The 19777-nt window shown below is 33.9% G+C and overlaps 1 protein-coding gene across 20 annotated transcripts in view; it reads left to right on the forward strand.

Annotated features, from left to right (window-relative positions):
• MLLT10 (MLLT10 histone lysine methyltransferase DOT1L cofactor) overlaps nt 1-19777 on the forward strand; it is a 198911-nt gene that overhangs the window by 54973 nt on the left and 124161 nt on the right. For 18 of the 20 annotated variants that reach the window (XM_074324864.2, XM_074324863.2, XM_019755985.3 and 15 more), the window contains one exon: nt 14504-14613. The exons of the other annotated variants lie outside the window; for them this stretch is intronic. In XM_074324864.2, the coding sequence (XP_074180965.1) occupies nt 14504-14613 (110 nt within the window). The remainder of the gene's footprint in view (nt 1-14503; nt 14614-19777) is intronic. 20 annotated transcript variants of the gene reach the window in all.

A 19777-nucleotide genomic window follows, 5' to 3' on the forward strand; every position in this document is an offset into this window, starting at 1 on the left:
TGATTGGATAAGATCTGATTTCAGATCTTTTAAAATTTATTGACATATATTTTGTGGCCTAACGCTATGATATATTTTGGAGAATGTGTATTGGAGAAGAATGTATATTTTGCTGTTTTTAGTACTGTTTAGATATCTTGTTAGGTCTAGATGGTTTGTGTGTTATTCAATTCCTCTATTTCTTTACTGATTTTCTAAGTTCTATCCATTATTGAAATTTGGGTATTGAAGTTTAAACTATTACTGAAGAATTGTCTATTTCTCCCTTCAGTTTTGTTTATGTATTTTGCAGCTCTGATATTTGGTGCCTAGATCTTTATATCTTCTTAATGTTTTGACCTGTTTTTTGGACACATAATGTTCTTCTTTGTCCTTTATAACAGATTTTGATTCTTATTTCATTTTTCATATTTTTTTTTAGTAGTTATCCTGGGAATAGCAATTAACATCTAAAACTTATAATACCCTGAGAAAGACCCAAGTTAGGGAAACAAAGGCAAATTCCTTTGACTCAATCTTTCAGGTTTTCTCTCTTTCCCCTCCCCCTAGTTAAGTCAAAACTTAAAAACACAGTTCTTTGAAAACAAGCTCTGCTGTATGTCCCCTTTCTGGAACCAGGGACCAGAGTTCCACACTAGGAACAGGGGATGCTGTCTTTATGGCTGTTGTCAAACTGAGGAGGGGTGGGACAAAGGCAAGTAAAAATGACGCAAAACTCTTGCTGGTTTTAAGTTGCCTCTTTTTTTATTGAGTGCTCACTTGGTTGTGTAAACTTTTGACTTTTCCAGAGTTCTGACAAAGTAGATTCTTATATTTTTCTGCTCCATTTTCCAGTGTTTCTGTGACAGTACAGGCCCTTGGAGCTGCCATCACTCTAAATGCTTCATTCTTAATCTTTATTTACTGGTTTTCAAAATAGTAGTATATTATTGTGGTTGCCAGTAACAAATAGATTCTGGACAACTTAAGCAAAAAGAATATATGAAAGGCTATGACATCACTCACAGACTTAAAAGGAAAATTGAATAGCGAGAACTTTGGAGTGACTAGACTCAGAAACTAAGAGTGTCTTTTCAAGTGGTGTTCTAGTGAGAAGAGGGACTGTATACTGAACATACTTAAATCATAGATATCTACAGTAGTGTTGTATTAACAATGCATGTGGACTGAGGTGAGGTAGAGGAGTTGCTCAGATTTCTGTGTGGACAGCTGAATGTAGATGGTCTTAACCTGAGTTAGAGAATGTTGGGTGGAGAGTTGTTTAGGAGTATAAAGAATGTAGAGATGCACTTTTCATGTGTTGAGTTTAAGATCATGGTGAGACAGCTGAATTATGTATATGTCAGGAAATTGGGTATAATACCAGCTTTTGGCTCTTAACCATTCCTGCCTTTTTGTCATGTAGTTTCCTTCTGGGAACCTACCACATTCTTGATGTCTATATACACAGTTATTTTCTGCATATGTAAACATTTGTTTACACAAATGTAGGATATAGTGTTTTATGAATCGCTTCTTCATTTAATAATGCATCTTGGAGATCATTCCATAGAAGTAATAAATAATTCTCTCTTTTGTTTATATACATCTGCATATTTAATTGTATAAATTAACCATAATTTAACCAGTCTCTTATTGATAGACATTTAGTTATTAGTCTTTTTTTTAAAATAGTGAATAACTTTGTACAATGTAATCATAAATATGTGGGTGATTAGCTGTTGGCCACAATTCCTAGAAGTGGAGTTGCTGGGCTTTAGGGTGCATGCACCTGTAATTTCAGTGGATTTTCACTGTAAATTCTGAAATCCGTAATTTCAGCCAAATTTCTCTCTATTGAGATTGTACTAATTCACACTTTATTCACAGTACATGAGAAGAACCTGTTTTCATCAGACTTTCCTCAGCATAGTTGCATGACCACCTGAGTGGATTTCAGTTTTAGAGCATCAGTCAAACTCACAAGTCACAATTGGCTTTTCCAATACCAAATATACTTATAAAGGAAGGCATATTCAGTTGCAGTATTACAGAGGCCTCTAAACTCTGAGTCAGGGTTGATGTTTCCAGCATTTTTGTTGTAAGGTCAACAAGCATGGGCACAGGGAAGGAAGCTGTCAGGTTTGGGGATGCTCAGGTTACTGGCCACATAGCCTCAGTATTTGTAACTGACTAGCTCTTCTATTTTAATGTAGTGGTAGACCATAAATTATAAATCATGCAGTGTACACTCCTAACAACCAAGTACAGCAGGCTAAAGAGCATTCTTGGATAAGTTATTAATACATTGGAGACCCTACAGGACCCTCATCTATTTTCAGGGTTGATGTTGCAAGAAGTTAAACTATCAGATATTTTCCTCAAGAACCTAACCTCCAGCTCTTAACCCTTTTCTATCCATCAATATTAAAAATCTTGCAAATTTGCCAGTCTGGTAGGTAAAAATTATGTCAATGCAGCTTTAATTTTGCATTTCTCTTATGAGAGAAGTTGAGCAACTTTTCATATGCTTCAAAGCTGTTTGTATTTCCTTTATGTGAAGTATTCATTCATATTCTTACCTCATTTTTTGCATTGTACATTCCACGTGGCACACACTTTCTTGGATTCTTATATAAGAGTTCTTGATGTATTGGCAAAATTAGTCCTTTGTGGTATGAATTGAAGAATTTTTTCGTCCCAGATGGTTGTTTATGTTTTGATTTTGCTTTTGGTCATACAGAAAATAACATTTATGGGGTGGCTGGTTAGCTCAGTTGGTTAGAGCGCGGTGCTAATAGCACCAAGGTTGTTGGTTCCATCCCTGCATGGGCCACTGTGAGCTGCGCCCTCCTTTAAAAATAAAAAAATTACATTTATGTAATCATGTTCATTAACTTTAAAAATATTCCTGATTTTGTAGCGTACTTAGAAGGGCTATTTCTACATCAGGATTATTTAAAAATTTTCATAAGGTTTCTTCTAGTAGGTGATTTAAAAAGATATTTAGATTATTGATCCATCCAGAATTTAACATAACGTATGAGGTATGAAGCTATTTATTTTTCTTCGAGATGACTGTTTGTCCCAAATACCTATTTTGAATAATCTGTTTTTCCCTGTTGACTTCAAAGGACACCTTTTGTATACTAAATTGTATACTAACTTGTGATTTAGTTTTAATTTTGGACTTTTTATTCTGTTCATTATGTTTTTTCATGGCCCAGTACCACTGTTTTAATTATCTAAATTTTCTGATGTCTTACAGGGATAGTCCGTCTTTATTATTATCTTCTTTCTGTTTCTTTCGCCTCTTCTCCTCCCTCCTTGTTTTTTTAATTAAAAAAAAATTTAAGTGCTATTGGTGGTCTTGCTTCTACTTGTTTAATTTTTCCTTAGAAACTTTTAGATCAGTTTAATTTGTTTTAATTAACTTTGTTTTGGAATAATTTTAGATTTATAGAAAAGTTGCAAAGATCATACAGAGTTCCAGTTATAACCTTCACCTAGTTTTTCCCATTATTAACTTTTTTTTGTTTTTTTAAGATTTTATTGGGGAAGGGGAACAGGACTTTATTGGGGAACAGTGTGTACTTCCAGGCTTTTTTTTCCCCAAGTCAAGTGTCCTTTCAATCTTAGTTGTGGAGGGTGCCGTTCAGCTCCAGGTCCAGTTGCCGTTGCTAGTTGCAGGGGGCACAGCCCACCGTCTCTTGCGGGAGTCGAACCGGCAACCTTGTGATTGAGAGCCCGCTGGCCCATGTGGGAATCGAACCGGCAGCCTTCAGAGTTAGGAGCATGGAGCTCCAACTGCCTAAGCCACCAGGCCAGCCCCCATTATTAACTTTTTACATTAGTGCGGTACATCTGTTGACACTAAGAAACAGGGGGGGTTATCACTTTGTGAGGGGTATACATTTCTAACTATTACATTGTTTTGTACACCTGAAACTAACAAAACAAAACAACAAAACAAAAACCTAAGAAACTGATATTGGTACATTACTACTAACTGAATTCTACACTTAAAAAAATGTTTTTTCACCCAATTTTTTTATTAATTATTTTTTTTGCATTTAGTTGCCATGTCTCCTGTCTCCTCTGATCTATAACAAACAGATTCTCAGTCTTTTCTTAAAATGACCTTGACAATCTTGAGGAATACTGGCCAGTTACCTATTGAATCTGGGTTTGTCTGATGTTTTTCTCAAGATTAGATTGGGTTTATGGGTTTTGGGAAAGAATGCTGCAAAGGTTAAGTCCTCTTCTCATCACTCACATCGGGGGTACAGAAAATCCACATGACATTGCTGATGATGTTATCAGGTTGTTTTGTTTTTATTATTGTCTTAAATTTATAGATTAGCTGTGGGAAAATAGACATTCTTTCATCAGTACATATATTGTGTGCCTTCTATGTGTAGGCAGTGTTCTAGATACAACAATGAACAAAACAGATAAAAAGTCTGTGCCCATGGGGCTTACATTATGGTGAGGAAAGATAAACAGTAAATGAGATAGGTAAGTAAAATACATAGTATATCATATATAGTATTGTGGAGAAAGATACAGAAGAGGATGCATAGCAAACCCTAGAGTGAACTGTACAGTTAAAAATGGTTAAGGTGCTGAATTTTCTGTTATGTGCTTTAAAAAAAAAATCACAGTAAAAATCAATTTATGTGCCCTATTTTTTGCCTTACTACATTGGTCAGGACTTACATACAGCACAACTTTGAATTAGAAATGGTGACAGCAGACACTCTTTTCTTATTCTCCACTTCACAAGGATTTTGTTGAGCATTTCACCATTAGTTATGTAAATAGCTATAGTTTTTGTTTGTTTTGGTTTTTTGTTTGCTTCTGTTTAGTAATTTTTGGGGGTAACTATAACAGATTAAGGAAATTATCTTCTATTCCTATCTTGATAATAGTTTGTTCTTTTTTTAAAAAAGAATTTCACCTGAAATCTATGTAATTTTACTAACAATGGTCACCCCAATAAATTGAAAAACAAACAAACAAGAAAAATCTGTAATGGAGATATAGTCATCCCTCTGAATCTGCAGGGGATTGGTTCCAGAACCTCCTGCAGATACCAAAATCTGAGGATGCTCAAGTCCCTTATATAAAAGGTGCAGAAAAATACATACAGTTGGCCCTCCGCATTCAAGAATGGAAACTACTGTTTTCAATGTGAGGTTAGTTGAATTTGTGGATGCAAAACCTGTGGATACTGAGGGCATTATTTTATCCTTAAGTGTTTGTTACCATTCTCTAGTAAACCTGTGTCTAGAGTTTTCCAAAGATTATAATTATGCATTTATTTTCTTTAGTGATTAAAGGGCTATTTAACATTTTTTTTTATTGTGGTTAGTTTTTGTAAGTTGTAGTTTTGGGGAATTCATCCATTTCATCTAACTTTTAAAATTTATTGGCAAAAAGTTCTTCATTCTTAATCTGTTAAGTATTTGTAGAGTTTGAAATGACCTTGGCTATTTGGGTCATCTCTTTTTTCCTAAGTTTGTCTAGCAATGGGTTTACCCATTTGGCTTTGTTGCTTCTTGTTAGTATTTGCAAATATTTTTATTTCCTTCTACTTTTTTGGGGGGTGTTTATTTAGCTATATTCTAAAATTTTAAGATAGAAACATATTTAGCTCATTAATTTGTAGTCTCTTTTTTTTTTTTTTTTTTTTTTGCATTTCCCCAAATGGCCTTTATTTTTCCAGACCTGTCAGTTCTCCATGGGTTCTTATAATCAAATGCTGGGCCCTCCTTCAGCACTTATGCTTCACTGGAGTGGCAAGTCTTCCCATTTTAAAATTTAATTAATTAATCAGTTTGAATTAAATTTATGGGGATGATATTGGTTAATACATTGTATAAGTGTACAATTCTATACTACATCATTTGTATATTGCATTGTGTGCTCACCACCCAAAGTCTAGTCTCTTTCTGTCACCATGTATTTGGCCCTCTTTACCCTCTCCATCCTCCTCCAATCCCCTTCTCCTCTGGTAACCACCATACTGTTGTCTGTGAGTTTATTTGCTTTGTTTGTTGCTTTCAGTTTTATATCCCATATATGAGTGAAATCATATGGTTCTTGTCCTTTTTCATCTGACTTATTTCACTTAGAATGATACTCTCAAGTTCCATCCAGGTTGTCGCAAATGGCAGTATTTCATCCTTTCTCATGGTTGAGTAGTGTTGCATATGTACCACATCTTTATCCAGTCATCCACTGAAGGACACTTAGGTTGTTTCCATGTCTTGGCTACCGTGAGTAATGCAATTTGCAGTCTTTCTAATATCTGCTTTTAAAACTGTATTTCTAGGGAGAAATTTAGCTCATCCTACAAGTTAGATTTAATTTTCATTTAATTAAGTTAAAACTCTTGTAATTTCCTTTCTAATTACTACTTTGACCCATTGTTAATTAAGAAGTTTATTTCTTAATTTCCAAATACATGGGGATTTTTATTAATTTCTAGTTTAATTTCATTTTTGTCAGAACACACACTCTTTGATTTCAGTCCTGTGGGGTGTATTAAGAGACTTGGTTTATGGCTAGGATGAGGTTGGTTTTTAAAGAGGTTCTATAGTGCCTTAAAATAGTCTGTAGTCTCTTCATAAGGTATGTAAATGTCTAATCAGTATGTTACCTGAAACTGATATAATGTTGTATGTCAACTGTAATTGGAAAATAATTTTAAAAATTTTATAGTCTTGGAGTATAGTGTTTTTACATATATACCCATAAGGTTGCAGTTGATGTTTGGGTTATTAACATTTTCTGTATCCTTGCTGATTTGTTGAATACTTGTTCTGTCATTTACTGAGGAAAGTGTGTTAATATTTCTCATTGTGATTTTGTAGTCTGTTTTTGTTTTTTTTTATAACATTTATTTAAGTGTGTTTTTCCAGGACCCATCAACTCCAAGTCAAGTAGTTGTTTCAATCTAGTTGTGGAGGGCACAGCTCACAGTGGCCTATGTGGGGATTGAACTGGCAACCCTGTTGTTAAGAGCATCGAGCTCTAACCAACTGAGCTAACTGGCCACCCCATGTAGTCTCAATTTTTGCCTTATCTATTCTGATGATGTTATTAGGTGCATACACATTTAGAATTACTATATCTCTCTTCCTTGCGAATTGATTTTTTATCATAGTGAAATACCCCTCTTTTTCTCCGGTACTATTTTCTGCCTCAGAGTATGTTTCAACTGATAGTATCATAGCTATCTCAGCTTTCTATTAGTTTTTGTTTTCAAATGGCATATCTTCTTCCTTTTAGTTTTAATTTTTCCCGTATTCTCATGTTTTGGTTTTCTCTTGTGAACAGCAGATAGTTGCCTTTTTAACCAGTTTAAAAGTTTTTGTCTTTAATTGAAGTAAATTTTAGTCCATTTACATTTTGGTGTGTGTGTGTGTGTGTTTGGATTTAAAATTTCCATTTTTACTAAATGTTTTCTATTTATCCCGTTCTTTATACCTTTTCTCTTCATTCTTGCCTTCGTTTGGATTACTTTTTTCTTTTTAATAGACTTTATTTTTTTAGAGCAGTTTTAGGTTCCCAGCAATATTGAACAGAAGGTACAGAGATTTTCCATATATCCTTTGTCTGCACACATGGCACAGCCTCTCTCATTATCAGCATCCCTTACCAGATTGGAACATTTGTTACTATTGATGAACTTGTAACGACACATCATTATCATCCAAAATCCATTATTTGCATTAGTGTTCTCTCTTGATGTTGTAGATTGTGTGTTTGGACAAATTATAATTACATTTATCCACTATTATAATATCATACAAAGTATTTTTACTGCCCTAAAAATCCTCTGTGCTCTGTCTATTCATTCCTCACTCCTCCCTTATCCCTGGCAATTACTGATCTTTTTACTGTTTTCCTAGTTTTGCATCTTCCAGAATGTCATATAGTTGTAATCATATAGTATGATTGACTTTTCAGATTGACTTCTTTCACTTAGTAACATGCTTTAAAATTTCCTCCATGTCTTTTTATGGCTTGACAGCTCATTTATTGTTAGCATTGATTTGTTGTTTGTCTGGATGCACCTCAGTTTATCCATTCATCTGTGGAAGGACATCTCAGTTGCTTCCAAGTTTTGGCAGTCATGAATAAAGCTGGTATTTATAAACATCTATGTGCAGATTTTTGTGTGGACGTAACTTTTCAGCTCCTATGTGTATATACTACCGTGTTTTCCTGAAAATAAGACCTAGCCGGACCATCAGCTCTAATGCGTCTTTTGGAGCAAAAATTAATGTAAGACCTTGTCTTATTTTAACATAAGACCGGTTATAGTATAATATAATATAATAATATAATGTATAATATCGGGTTGTATATAACATAATATAAGATGGGGTCTTACATTAATTTTTGCTCCAAAAGACTCATTAGAGCTGATGGTCCGGCTGGGTCTTATTTTCGGGGAAACACGGTAAGGAGCATTAGCTGGATCATACTCCACCTCTTCTTTTTCACAGTCTTGTCCCAGTAACCACTGATCTGCTTTCTATTACTATAGATTAATGTGCATTCTAAAGAGTTTTATGTAAATAGAACCTGTATATTATGTATGTGTTTCTAGACACACATATAGTATATCCACACATTATTTTTGTCTGGCTTATTTCTATCAGAATTTTGAGTTCATTCTTGTTATATATATATATCAATACTTCATTTCTTTTTGTTCACTGTTCTTTGTATGGATGTAGCAGTTTATCCACTTACCTGTTGATAAATTGTTCCTAGTTTTTAGCTGTTACGAATTAAGCTACTATTAACAATTAAGTGCACTCTTTGTATGACCATAGGTTTTCATTTGTCTTGGGTATATACTTAGGCACAAAACAGCTAATTTATAATAAGTGCAGGTTCATTCTCTAAGGAACTGACAAGCTATTTTCAAAGTGGTGGTAACATTTTACATTACCAACAACAGTACATTAGAGTTCCAGTTACTCTACATCCTCTTCAACACTTGGTATGGTTATTCTTTAGTTTTTGCCATTCTAATAGGTATATAGTGGTATCCTTGTGGTTTTAATTTGCTATTCTTTAATGAATGATAAATTTGAGCTCCTTTTCATGTGTTTATTTGCCATTTTATATTTTTTGGTGATGTATATGTTCAAATCTTTTACCCATTTAAAAAATTGAGTGTTTTTTATTGTTCATTTTTTATATAACAGCTTAATTCATATACCATACAACTGACCCATTTATATGATATAATTCAGTGGGTTTTAAAACATAGTCATGGCATATATTTTATGGGTCAGATATCCATCATTGAAGATATCTTAAATCTTGCCATGTCTTATGAGAAATGTGTTGTTGGGCGTTTTTATTGTGTGAACATCATAGAGTGTATTTCATAGAAATGGAATCATAGTATAGCCTATGGCTCCTGGGCTACAAGTCTGTACAGCCTGTTACTATACAGAACCACACAAGATTAAATCAAGCACAAGAGAAGATGACGCAATGAAGAGACCTGATAAACATAAAATGTATGAGGCTGACACTAGTGTACCACATCCTACTGTTTCATAGCAACGTTTTTCTTATAAGTAGAAAGAGTGCACTGTAATGATAAAAAGTATAGTATAGTAAATAATAAACCAGTAATAGTCGTTTATTTCCATTATTAAGTATTGCGCACTGTACTAATTGTCTGTGTTAACACTTTGCATGACTGGCAGCACAGCAGGTTTGTTTACACGGCAGCACTGACGGCTCTGATGTCACCAGGAGATAGGAAGTTCTCTGCTTCATTATAATCTTACAGGACCACTGTCATATATGTGGTCCGTTGTTGATTAAAACATCATTGTGCGGCACATGACTGTATTCACAGAGTTGTGCAACATCATCAAATGAACTTTTCGAACATTTTCATCACGCCAAAAAGACACACTATAACCATTAGCATTCACTTCTCATTTCCCCTCAACACTTCTACCCCAGGCAACCATTAACCTACTCTCTATTTGCCTATTCTGGACATTTCATAGAAATGGAATCATAATATGTGGTCTTTTGTGACTGGCTTGTTTGACTTTGCATACTCTTTCCCAGATTCATTCACGTAGCATGTATCAGTTCTTCATTTGTGGTAATTGCTAAATGATATTCCAGCATGTAGATACACCATATTTTGTTTATTCTACAGTTAGTGGATGTTTGGGTTGTTTCCACTTTTTGGCTTGTGTTGCTCTCTAATGCCCCAATTTCTCCGAGAAACTTTGTCCTCAGATTTTCTGATTTTTCTCAGGCTTTGGGCCCTCGATTGTATGCTTGAACCAATATTCTTTTGCCCCAGGCATCTGTGGGGTTTTTGTCTACCTGACAGTGCTTTTAGGAGTAACCTTACCCCTTTTCTGTCCTGAGTAAGTTGTGAGCTTGTTAGAAGAAGAGTAAGGCTGTTGTGTTAGTTCTTTAGGAGCTGCAGGTATTTTAGAACACAGTTCTTTGTAGATAAAGTCTGCTCTGCTCCTTCTGATGCTTGGAACTGAAGGTGTTGTCTTCAGGACTGCCACTGAACCCCGGTAGGTAGGCATGGGTCAAGGGAAAGTGAAAAATGCCCAAAGCTTTCCTACTGTTTTTAAGTTGCCTTTTTTTGTAGCATTTGCTTGGTTGCTGCAAACCTTTCACTCTTTTCCACAGTCCTGACAAAATTGGTTTTGACAATTCCTGCTTGATGTTTTGATGTTTGTAGTGAAATGTGCCCTTGAAGCTGCCTACTTCATCATTTTTGCTGACATAAATCTGGATACTTTTGCATTTCTAAAAAATCTTGAGTTTTGTTCTGAAGTAGTTATATTCCTTGGAAGCAGTTTGATCATTTAAAGTCCTGCCCTTATGATTTATTAGGTGGTTCCAGAGCAGTGCTCGTTCTAGGGGTTATTATGCCCCCCTACTGAGGCAAGACCTTTCTGAGTATTCTTCCCACTGCCCAGTGAGTTACAAGTTTTTCCAGTCTGGCTAGGGGAACCGGCACTGTTCCTGGCCGTTTGTGCCTGCTGGATACTGTTCCCACTAGTCCTTTGTATGATTCTTTTCCCAAACTCATGCAATTTATTCATTCATATGTTCTCTGCTTAATACTCAAGTGGTGCTCTCTGCGTCTCTCTTTCTGTGGGTGTTGTCTCTATGAAGAGCTTTCATTTCTTGTATTTTGTCCTGCCAATTTTAGCTGCCTTGGTCTCACCATATCTCCCTAACTTTCGGAGTGTTCTGGGCTTGGCTTCAGATCCTCTGCCTGTGCCTTGGCCTGGAAGAACTCTCGGGACATTAAGCTGGGGAAACCAAGGGCTCTCCTCCTTTGTTTCTTGTCTCTTTGGGATTGCTGTCCTTAATTATCTGATGATACTAGGGTCTTAAGAACCATTGTCTCAATTATTTTGTCTATTTTTTTTGGATTGGGAAGAGGGTATGCATTGTTTCATGCAGGAGGCTAAATTTGGTCCCTCTTAATTCATTTTGACCAGAAGTGGAAGTCTCCTATATTTCCTTCTTAATCTTGATTATATTACTTTATTGTTCCATTGTTCCTCTGTTCCTTTTCTTTCTTTGTGATTATATAAATATTTCTTAGCATTGATTTAAATCAGTTTAATAATGCAATTAATTAGTATTGCATTTAAATTTAATTGCATTAAGTTACCTTTTTTGGCTATATCTTCCCATATATACAAATATTAATATTTATGTAGTTGTTGGGATTATAATTTTTATACCAATAAATTCAGTCTACTGTGTGTACCACAAAATGTAGAAACCTTGAAACCATATAGATGTCTTTTATCTGTTCTTTCCCCAGTCTTTGTTATAGGTTTAATATGTGTTAAATTTATATACATTGAAAATTTTTCCAGCCAACATTTTAACTTTTTATGTAAGCGGTCATAAGTATTTTAAGTGAAAGAAGGTATTGTTTTATCCAGTCAGTATCCATTGAAAGTATCAACGTGCTTATCATGCTTCCTTTTCTTCTTCATCTTGGAACTTTCTTCTTGGCTCATTTTTTTCTGTTGCCTGAGGAAAATTGTTTGGTGCTCCCTTTAATGGAAGTTTGCTTAAAGATATTTTGAGGCTTTATTTATCCAGTTGTTCTTTTGATGATAACTTGTCTTTGGGTGGTTTTAAGATTTTTATCTCTTTTCTTTTCGTTTTCTGTAGTTGTACCAGTGTACCTAAGTGTAGATTTATTTTTGTTTACCCTGGGATTTATTATGGTTCTTTTAGTCTATGACTTGCCATCTTTCTTCTGTTTTGGAAGTTTTTAGGTATTATCATTTCAGATGTTGCTTTTGTGCCATTTCTCTTGTATTTCTCTGACTTGTTTGTTAGGCTTGCTTATATTGTTCATGTCGCCTGTCTTCTTTTTGTATTTTCATACTTTTGAATTTTGTGCTAACATTCTGGGTATTTTCTCCTGACCTATTTTGTTGTTGCCCTCTAATTCTGTTTTAATCTATGTCGAAACCATTGTTGATCCTACCCGTTGATTCTTTTTTAATTTTTTTTACCTCTGCAGTTTTATTTGGTTTATTCTTACAGTTTTCAATTTTGTGTTATATATATTTGAACATACCGTAACAAGCATACTTGCTTTTCTTAAGCATACTTAGGCATACTTGGATGCCTATGCCTGAAACTCCAAAATATAGATCTGTTTTTATTTGCTTTTTTCTGTTGGTTTTCATTCACGTTGTCCTGATTCTAATGTGTGTGATACTTTTTAATGTGTGCTGAAACTGATAATGAACTAATAGTAGAAATTATTTGTAGCCAAGGTGACATTGTTTTCCTTCATAAAGGATGTATATTTACTTCTGTCTGGTGCCTGGGGGTACTTGTAATTTAGGATTAAATGAGTCAGATTTCAGAGTTTAAGATGATCAAAGTCCAACTGCAGTCTCTTTGAGGCTGTACGTATTTTTAGTTTATTGTTACTCCTGGCTTGCCAGCCCTTCAGTGTTGTAGCTAAAAGGGGATGAGGAGTTTACTAGTTCCCCTTCTGCCTTGATTGTCTGTGGGCATAACATCTCTATACTTCTAGCCTTCTGTGTTTGTTAAAAGTACCTTTCACCTTTTCAGCTGCTTTCTCTGAAATAGGCAAATGTCCCCTGGGTGGCAGAAGTGGCCAAAAGCTGTACTCACCACCCTGGACTTTCTTCCTTTTCCAGTTTTGAATCAGTAATTCCTCACTATCACTTCAGCTCTTTGATATCTTTAGGCACATTTTGAAAATTAAAAGAAGCGTTAACATTTCATATAAATTATTAATGTATTTTAAGTGAAATATTGAAATACTAAGATAGTGAATCTTAGAACTAGTAAAAATATCAATTTAAAAATATTGACAATAATATAAAAGTAAAAAAATTAATATTGACATTTAAAATTTAAGTATTAACTTTTTTCATTTTAGGTATTCCATTATAAAACATTTTATTTTAACAGTGGTTTTTCCCATAGTAGTGTTGATCTGAATTATTTATAAGAAGTGTCAGTCCTTGCCAGAATCTGAATTTTAAAATGTTTCCCTTTATTTGTGTTTCTGTGCATAACAACTAGAGAAATGATTAAGAGTGCATTATCAGTAGTGGTTTGACTATTCAGTCTATAATGAGAATTTGTCAAAGTTTTTGGTGTGTATTTGCTTAGGTAGACATTTAAGGGATCTCTTTAGAAAAGTTAATGATTTTACTGATGTTTGGAAAAGCTTAATTGAAAACTGGAAAATGACATTATTTTTTAATTTTAATTTTATTTTATTAGTTTCAGATGTACAAAACAATGTAATAGATATTTATCATTTATATCACTCACAAAGTGATAACCCCCCTCCCCCAATCTCCTACCCCTCTGGCATCGCACACAGCCATTACATTTCTACTGTTTCTATTCCTAATGCTGTACTCCACTTCTTGTGACTATATATATATATATAAAATAATAGTTGACATTCATTATCATTCAGCTTCAGCTTCAGCTGTGCAGCGCAGTGATCAGGCATCTACACCATCCCTGAAGTGGTCAGTCTAATAAGACAGGTGTCCATCGGATACCCTACAAAATCTTTACAACATTATTGATTATATTCCCCAAACTGAGTTTCATATCCCTGTGACAATCTTGGGGTTACCGGTTGTGCTTTCTAATCCCCTCACCTTCTCCATCATCCCCCCCACCCCATCTAGCAACCCTCAGTTTTTTCCTCTGTATCTCTGAGACTGTTTCTGATTAGTTTGTTTATTTATTCTTTTCTTTAGATTTCACATATAAGTGAGATCATATGGTATTTGTCTGTCTGACTTATTTCATTTAGCATAGTGTTCTCTAGGTCCATCCATATTGTTGCAGATAGTAAGATTTGATTCTTCTTTATGGCTGCATAATACTCCATTGTGTAAATGTACCACAGTTTCTTAATTCAGTAGGAAAAATGACATTATTTTTATTTATTTATTTTTAGGTTGGGCTCATGTGGTTTGTGCCCTATATATTCCAGAGGTACAGTTTGCCAATGTTTCTACAATGGAACCAATTGTTTTACAGTCTGTTCCACATGATCGTTACAATAAGGTACAGTGGATATTATCTCATTGATGTTTGAATATAATGTTTTTGTTTTAAAACTGGGAAGTATAAAGGAATTTTTTTGTATTTTTTTATTATAGGCTTACATTAAAAAATTTAAATCAGAGGTGGCTGGTTAGTTCAGTTGGTTAGAGCGTGGTGCTAATAACACCAAGGTTGCTGGTTTGATCCATGCGTGGGCCACTGTGAGCTGCACCCTCCTTAAAAAAAAAACACATTATAGGCCCCAGTCAAATTCCAGAGTTTTTGAAAAAGTTATAATTACTGTGGTAAACTACAATTATGAAAATAATGTTATTAAGGCCACAGGTGTACAAAACAAAACTATATTAACTTTTTTTTTTAAGTACTAATTTTATTTATTGGTGAACATGACCAACTCTGAGCACCTTGTCCAACTCCATTGAAGGCTGTCACACCTACAGATGTGCTCAGATATACTAATTTTTATGCTAACCTAGATATTTAATATTCTAACATTTACATGACATTTTAATTCTTATAGATTTGTCATTTAAGAATTACTGACCTTTTATGTTCTTTAAAACATCAAGTTTCCATTAAATTTGAATCAATTATTATTTTGTGTAATATTATATGTTATCATATGATATCATGTTATCATATGTCATATGATAAGTATGTTATCATACATCCTTTCTTAAAAAAATAATTCTGTTACAGAATATTATTTGTTCCTCCCCCCTCCTCATATTATTTTCTTCCCCCAAGGTAGGATTTTTGTTGTTAGATTTTTAAAAACCTTAATGTTTGCTTTTTTCATACATTTTTTTCTTGATTTTGTACGTATGTATTATTATTTCATTTTCTTTTTGCATATTAGATGATTACTGTTACCTAATGTGCCATTCAATATAGTGTTATCTTTTACTTGAGGTACCTTGTTGATTTATTCCATCTGTGTGAGAGTGTTACTGCAGCCAATTCTAAGATTTCAAATTTTTTTTTTTTTAAGGTTTTAATGGGGAAGGGGAACAGGACTTTATTGGGGAACAGTGTGTACTTTCAGGCCTTTTTTTTCCCCCCCAAGTCAAGTTGTTGTCCTTTCAGTCTTAGTTGTGGAGGGTGCAGCTCAGCTCCAGGTCCAGTTGCCATTGCTAGTTGCAGGGGGCACAGCCCAGCGTTCCTAGTGGGAGTCGAACCGGCAACCTGAGGACGCATTCCAACCAACTGAGCCATCTGGGAGTTCAGCGGCTGCTCAGCTTAAGGTGCCGTGTTCAATTTTAGTTGCAGGGGGCGCTGCCCACCATCCCTTGCGGGACTCGAGGAATTGAACTGGCAGCCTTGTGGTTGAGTCCACTGGCCCATGTGGGAATCGAACCGGCAGCCTTTGGAGTTAGGAACACGGAGCTCTAACCACCTGAGCCACTGGGCCGGCCCCTCAAATATTTTTGTATTAAACGTTTATAATGCAGATCAATATTTATTTTTAAAATTTGGAAATACAGAAAAATAAAAATGCAAGATAAAAATCATCCTAATACTTCATTCAGATCTTTCTAGATTTTTTTGGGTGTGCAGTTTTACATATACTATGTACTCGTAAAAGATTTGGATATATTGCTTATATTTTTTTGTCTGTGTTTTGTAAATTATTAAGGTGTAAGTTATAAACATCTTTTTGTGTCAATAAATTTTACTTTTGCCATTATTTTTAGTGGCTACTTAGCATGTAATACAGAGTATTGTTAGTTTTGATGAACTGTATTATCATTGAAGCACCTCATTTGATGTCTGTTGTGTGAAATTGTCCTTTAGAGTGCAGTTTCTAATTTATACTACACTAGTAATAAGTGAGATTGCTCATAACCTTATATCTGTTATACTCCTATATCATCTTATTCACATTATCACTGTATCAACATTAAAACAATCTTTGCTATTTTTAGAAAAATATTAGAGTATTTGAATGATTTTCTGTGAGTACTGGTAAGGTTAAATACTTTAAAGATTTTTTTTAAAGGTTATTTGTGTTTGTTAATTGAACTTGAATTGCTCTTTGTTCACTTTAATATTGCAATGTTTTTATTTTTTCTTACAAAGTTTTTTTATATTAGAGATACTATTCTTTTTTTTTTTCTTATATACTTGCTGTGTGTGCCTTTGATCATAATTTAACATTTGCTTTTTTAGCTTTCATTATGTCTTCATGGTTTTATTGTTGTTGGTACTATTCTAGCAGGTCAGTTTTTCTAGTTCGTAAATTTAAATTTTTTACATAATTTACACAACTACTCTTTATTGTTTCTGCCTTTGGTGCCAAAATCTTTCTCTACACTAATGTATAAATACTTCCTTAGTACTTTCAAAGTTCATTTTGTTTTATTTTATTTTTCAAAGTTCATTTTAAAAATACTTGTTTTTCCTTTTAATTTTGAAATAATTTGAAACTTAAATGAAGGTTACATTAGTAGTACAAAAAGCTCTTCGTCTCCTAAACCATTTGAGAGTAATTTATCAACATGATACTGGCACCCTGACGGCTTTACCGTAGTATATATTTCCTATAACGAAGGATGTCTCCTACATGAGCAGAATGCAGCCATCAGAATCAAGTAATTAACATTTATGCCTTATTACCATCTACTCCACAGACCTCATCATTATTTCTCTAATTTCTCCAATTTTCCCAGTAATGTCTTTCGTAGCCAAAGGATCACAGGATGCATTTTGTTTCTTAAGTCTCTTTTAATCTGATATAGTAATTCATTTTTTCCCTCGACTTTTATAGTTTTGATACTTCTGATGATTACAGGCCTGATGTTTTTGTAGAATGTCCCTCTGTTTGGATTTTTCTAATGTTTCCTCATGATTAAATTCAGATTATATGTTTTTAGTAGGAATATCACAGAAGTGATGCTGAGTTCTCATTGCATCTTATCAGGTGGTACATGATTTCAGGTTTCCCATTACTGGTGATGTTACCTTGATCACTACCTGGTGAAGGTTGTGCCTGCAAGGTTTCTCCACTGGGAGGTTAATCTTTTTTTCCCTTTATGATCAATAAACATTTTGTGGGGGAAATACTTTGTAAATGTCTTGTTCCTTGTGCCTTTTACCTGCTAATTACAGCATCCATTATTGTTTCTTGGCTTAATTTATTACTGTGATTGATGGCAAGTGGTGGTTTTCTAACCCCATCATTTCTTTTACATTCATCAGTTAGCATTCCACTTTAAGAAAAAACTTTCTTCACTCCCCATTTATTTATATTAGTATGAACCAATATGGACTGTGTGTTACTATTTTATTTTAAGAGGTCATTCCTCATTATTGTCATTTATTTTGATGCTCATAATTATTTCAGGTTTGGCTGATGGGACCCCTTCACGTTGACTTTTGTGTCTTTTGACATGTTTTTACTATTCCGTGAGCACTTTCTTACTTCTGACACAATAGTATGTTCCAGGCTCATCTGGTATCATTCCTGCTCTAGCCCTGGAATCACCATTTCTCAATGAAGCCTTGATTCCTTGTAGGTGAGAATGGTACTTAGAAACCAAAGTGGGCACTGGGTGTGCTCATTGTTACTTATATATTGCTACTCCCAAGCCCTCCTAGTGGGAATACCTAGGAAATAGATTTGTGTATATAGATACACAACTATACACACATTCACATCTACATATTTTTAATATTTATGTCTATATATTGAAGACTAGGAGGTCACAATGATACTTCTGATTCAATATATGGATATATATACATACACACATATCTATATGTATTTCTGTTGATCAATCTATATACGTATATAGAGAACCATAAACTTTTAGTAACATCTCCAAATCTAGCTACACAGAATTCATTCTAACTTTTTAATATTCTGATCATAGTAAATAGGGGATATGTAAATTCTGAAATTATAAGAACAATTGGAAAATGGATTATTGAATTTTGGAAGACAACAATCCTTAATGGATGGTAGTAAAGAATAATTTGGAGAGCATTTATTAAAGTATTAGGCACTTACTATGGACCTACTTTGTATCAGGCATTGTGCTAGATGCTAGGAATTCAGAGATACATAAAATACAGGGTTTTTCTCAATGTGACACTCTTAGTCAAGTAAATATATAATTACAATGTATGAAAATAATATATATTATAAATAATAAAAAATCTGAATGAATTGTTATGGAACATAATAAAAGGAGGGATTATTTTTGCCTAAGGAATTGAATAAGGCATACAAAGAGATAATAAGGGCTTTGCAGAATAACTAGGAATTTGACGTGTGAAAAAAGGATCAAATAATAATTCCAGACAGAGAAAGTAAAATAAAATAGGGTAGTAGGTGCAAAGGGCAGGTGGTAGGCAATTCAGATAATAATAAAAATTGTTTTGTGGTTGAAACATTGTTGGATTTAGAAAAAATAAAAGGAAATTTTGTGAGTGATAGGAAAGGAAATTTTTAGAATATCTGTATAACATAAATAAATTGCAGAGAATTCACTGTGTTGACCTGTTATGTTGTTAAATTTTCTCCGTTAAATATATAATGACCAGCTTTTGTACCATTTGTCATCAGATTTGTGTTTTTATTTTTTGACCTCTTGCATTGTATCAATTCCTCATTTCAATGACATATATACATTTTGTTAGTAAACATAATGAATGTTACCTTTAAATTACCTTTTAATAATTTTTAAGAAACGTCAAAATTGGGGCAACATGGAGATTTGTGAACTTTTTTCAGGTGGAGGCTTGTGTTCTTTAGAGTCAAGGAAGCATTTGTTTTAGAAAGCTGCAATTTCCATAGAGAGTAGTTAGCAAATGATGTATGTGTCCTGTATACATCTTTTTGAATAGTCTTTATTTATTGGATGTCCATTAAGGAATGAGTGTTTGTTTAATAAGTATAGAAAGAATCATAACAGACCAAACAAAGAAGTAAGTGAAAAACACCATAAAACACAGTGTCATTGAATTGTAAAAGCTTTAAGATAGAGGAAAACTTAGAAATTGCTAGTCCAACTTCCTTTCAGTTTTTTTCAAAAGTAGTGGTGGATAGCTATTAAGAGAAGTTTTTAATCAATATATTTAGCATTTGGGTGAAAAAGTTTGAAAGTACTAAATATTCTCTCTGATTTTTAGGACTCTCGTTAGTGCTTGTGGAGCTAAACAT

This window comes from Rhinolophus sinicus, chromosome 1, assembly GCF_057876585.1.
Source record: "Rhinolophus sinicus isolate RSI-liver-muscle chromosome 1, RSI-T2T, whole genome shotgun sequence".
Taxonomy (NCBI): domain Eukaryota; kingdom Metazoa; phylum Chordata; class Mammalia; order Chiroptera; family Rhinolophidae; genus Rhinolophus; species Rhinolophus sinicus.